This window comes from Condylura cristata, unplaced genomic scaffold (genome assembly GCF_000260355.1).
Source record: "Condylura cristata isolate star-nosed mole 26May11 unplaced genomic scaffold, ConCri1.0 scaffold00028, whole genome shotgun sequence".
NCBI lineage: Eukaryota > Metazoa > Chordata > Mammalia > Eulipotyphla > Talpidae > Condylura > Condylura cristata.
The window spans coordinates 17,568,077-17,572,317 of NW_004567129.1; the positions used below are offsets into that span (position 1 = coordinate 17,568,077).

General features: G+C 35.6%; 1 protein-coding gene across 3 annotated transcripts in view; it reads right to left on the reverse strand.

Annotated features, from left to right (window-relative positions):
- LRRC36 (leucine rich repeat containing 36) overlaps positions 1 to 4,241 on the reverse strand; it is a 52,009-nt gene that overhangs the window by 37,316 nt on the left and 10,452 nt on the right. For all 3 annotated transcript variants that reach the window (XM_012730439.1, XM_012730440.1, XM_012730441.1), the window contains exon 2: positions 1,446 to 1,573. In XM_012730439.1, coding sequence (XP_012585893.1) covers positions 1,446 to 1,573 — 128 coding nt within the window. The remainder of the gene's footprint in view (positions 1 to 1,445; positions 1,574 to 4,241) is intronic.

Consider the following 4,241-nt stretch of genomic DNA (forward strand, 5'->3'; position numbering starts at 1 on the left):
TGATTTTATATCCTGCTACCTTGCTAAACTGATTGTGGGTTTTGATTAGTTTCTCTGTGGAGGTTTTAGGGTTTTCCATGTAGATTAACATATCACCTGCAAGTAAGGACAGTTTTACTACTTCTTTCGCTATTTGGAATCCTTGTATGTCTTTTTAGGATGGTCTTTAAATGTAGCTAAAGTCCCAGCTCAAGTAACAATTTCATGTCTCCCACTGTAAAAGTCAAGGAAATTATTTTTATTCTTCTCCCACTTTTCCCAGTTGGCATGAATTCATATATTCCCCAAAGCTACACTAGAAATAATCAGAAAACATTTTCCCCCTGGGAAAGATTAAGTAAAAAGATTCAGAGCTGTCAGAGGTGAATATATGCAGATAAATTATAGCTGTAAAAAAAAAGTAGAAAATTAACATTTTACTAAGTATTTTTTATATGCCAAGCAATGTGCCAGAAGTCTTGTATATGTTATATTTGATGACACATACTAATTTGATTAATCTTTGCAATATTCTTTTTTCCCCCAACTTACACAAGGGAAAAGAAAGTAAATACAAAAACACATTATAGCACTGTTCATTCAACTTTTAGCCCAAGAAGAACAAGTAAAAACACACATAAAAAGAGGATACTTACTAAGCAACTCTATATTAACACTTTTCAAAACTAACAGGCCAAATACAAGTGGCTGCTACCAGATAGTCTAATGACTTTACCAACTTAGACATTCTGCTTTTAGAGCCTTTGTTGGAAATCTGATCTTGCTTGTGCTTCCTCTTGTACAGCCCTTAAGAGTTTTAGACATTGAGAATGGGTCTGGCTTATGTTGTTGAGTCAGAATTCCTGAAGAAGTGCAAAATTGGAGGAATAAACCAACCTCGATGGCACCTGTGAGTCTGCTTTATGCTGAGTCTCACATATTCTAAGCCTGCTGTCATCTGGTGACCCGCCTTGCCCTCTGCTCTACCATCTCTTACCCTGGAAATACTTCTTTGCTTTCAAGACTATCATTTCCTCTCCCTCCTAGAAAAAACCAACAGTATCAATGCAGGGCAGTGTTCTTCCATGTGTGTCCCATGTACCTACATCAGAACCCTTTGGATAGATCCCGAGTTCACTGGAAACCTACTAACTCAGAATCTCTCAGAGCAGGGTCTATTTTTATAAGAGATCTTCATAATTTTTATACACATTCAAAATTATACTACTGTCCTTGGCAGGAATAGCTTAATATAGTTTTCTTGGAGTATAAAAGGGTTTTAACCAATATTTAAAAATAAAAAAATTTTAAAGTTAAAGAAATTATACAGTGAATAGTATAATTCAGTTTGGAAACATTCAAAAGAAAGATACTATGTTCTCCATGGTGACATTATCTATTTCTTATTTCTTCCCATCATAATAATAATAATAATGAACTGGCAAATCACAGAATATAGAACTTACCTTCAGGCTAGTGATCAAATTTCTTGATAAATCTAAGGATCGGAGGTTTTTGAAATTTCGGAAGGCATCACCAATGGAATGAATTTTTCCAGCATAAGACCCCTGCAATGAAAGAGACTCCACCAGTTCTGAAAAGAGATCATCAGTAGATATATTATGATCTCTGCTTGGATAAACAGCAGAGTCAGTGAAATAGGTCTTCTGTCCTCCCATATCCCATCTGTGAAAGGTCCTACATCCAAAGCTCATTAGATCAGATCTTCCTTTTCAAAACAGCAACATGGTCTAAAACACTGATACCAGACCCTACAGAACGCTTTCCTTCTCTAATTATATTAAAAGATGTAGAGAAAGTCTTTAAATGTTCTCAAAGCAATAGTAATCCTCCAAAAATTATCAGAACAAAGTTAGCAATCCCATTGCTAGGATTTTAGTGTTGTAGACAGAGCCACGTGTCACTTAATGACACGATGCATGTTGAAAGGCATTAACTGATTTTTCATTATGAGAATATACCAGTATAATTACACAAACCTAGATGGCAGACCTTTCTACACACTTAGGCTATGTCATTAGCCTCTCAGGACCACTGTCAAGCATGTGATTTAACACTGACCTAAACGTTGGTAAGTAACACAAAATTGTAATATAAAATTTTGCCAGGATATGTAATACACAAGGGTGTCATAGGCAGAAAGATTTTAGGATAGCAAAATAGATAGTAAAATTGAAGAGCCTATCAGTAGTAGTATGAAACTAGATGGCTTACTGTTCATTGATACAGTAGACAATGTACTATATCTGTGACCTTGTACAAATCACTTTACCCCTCCAGTACCAGTTTCCTCTTCTATAAAATGGGGACAATAACACTAACTCATAAGTATATATACAAAACTTACAACAGTGTCTGACCTTTAGTAAATGCCACACATGCATTAACTATTGTTACGCATCTATCGAAAAGCATGAGGTAGATCTGTACATGTCCACATTGAGAAATTGACATGGAGATATTAAATGACTGCATAAAAAATGGGAAGGAAAAAATATCAAAGGAAATGAATGGGTGTATATAAAGATGTGTATATATGTAAATATGCATGTATGTATATACTGATCTCTCTCAAAGTCAATTTGTCTATTCTTATTCAGTCTTCTAACATGACAGAAAAGAGCAAAATCTCAAAATACTTGCCAATAGGAACTCACTGACAAGTTGTTGGAGAAACTGAGAATAGCAACAAAAACTTGAAAGAGATTCTTCAGGATCCAATTTGCTGGTGAGTGCCAGTGAACAGCACTGAAATAAGGTCTTATTGTGCTGAAGCAGAATGGACCCGAGAGACTCTAAAATGTAGTAACATTTAAGATCCTTTTCAAGACAATACTCTTACCAGGGATAAATTGGTGGGAGTAGATTCACAATGACTGTAACAGGGAGAACAAGTTCAAAGCAAAGATAAGGTCCAGATACAAGAGAAAGGAAGCAGAGAAGGCAGACCTCAGGAAGCATAAACCCAAGTTTCAGTACTTTGTGAACCTAACAGAAGAGGGAGCTCCAAAACCTTGAAACTGGAAAAGCTATTCAGGTTCTCCCTTTCATCTAGAAGTAGAGGAAAATTTAATCCACTTCAACAAAGAGACACAAAAAAGTGTTAAACTTTATGCGAGGTTATTAAAAAGAAAACAAGTGAAATTATACTGTAACACTTCAAAACAAGCTGAAAGGTAACATAACAAAAAGTAGCAATTCACCCAGGCCCTGAAGGTTTTTGAGACATGTATAAGGGCCCATAAAATCAAAACAAATTTTTGGAATTATTTTAATAACATTAAAACACTTTAGATTTTCCACTGTGATTTTCCATTTGTACCCTTATGGCACAAAGGGGCCTTCAGGTGAAATCAAGACAGTGGTACCAAATTGCACCGGTAGTTATTGTATTCTTCATAATGTACACTTCCAGTTTTCAAAAAGCCAGTTTCAATTACAAATGCCCTGGAATAAACAGTTAAAATATAACAATGGTTAATTTCATTAACCCTTCATTTTACTGACCCTTCAGTACATGACATTTTTTTATATTGTGTGACTGAAGTACTCTGCTGCAAACTTAGGTGCCCTGAGGAAAAACCTGTGATTTTAGAGATGTGGATTGAACCAGACACTTTTCTGTGTAATACCATTTTTACTTGAAAACAAACACCTAACATCCTATAGTTATTTGGACTTAAAAATCTGGTAGACATTTTCTTAAAAATAAATAAAGCTAGCTGGTCACTTCAGGAAAATGGCTATTAGTAACTGTTGTTGATTTAAGCTTCCAAGAAAAACTAGAGATTTTAGAAATCAAATCATGATTGTATAAAGGATCCACTTAAGTGCAAAATATACCAATAGATTTTAATGTTACAGAGGACCAAAAGTTCATTGATATAGTTTCAGATTCCACATACAACTGCACTCTAAGAAACTATCATTTGCCCAGTTGTTATGTCATATCTAAGAACAATATCCACAATTCTCAAAAAGGTTATTAAAATATCCCTTTTCAACTAAATGTCTGTATGAGACCAGAATTTTTTTTAAATGTGCAAGTTTTTTTTTTTAAGATTTATTTATTTATTCATGCAGAACTGGGGTACAGGCCAGAGATGCAGGGGTGGTGAGAGGATTCACCAGAGACAGAGTGGGGAGCAGAACAGGCCGACCAACTAAGCACACTGCTCACGGGAGCAGCAGGCAGGTCAGGAGAGGTCTGCCAGGTGGTCACCTCCAGGGCAGGGATGGAG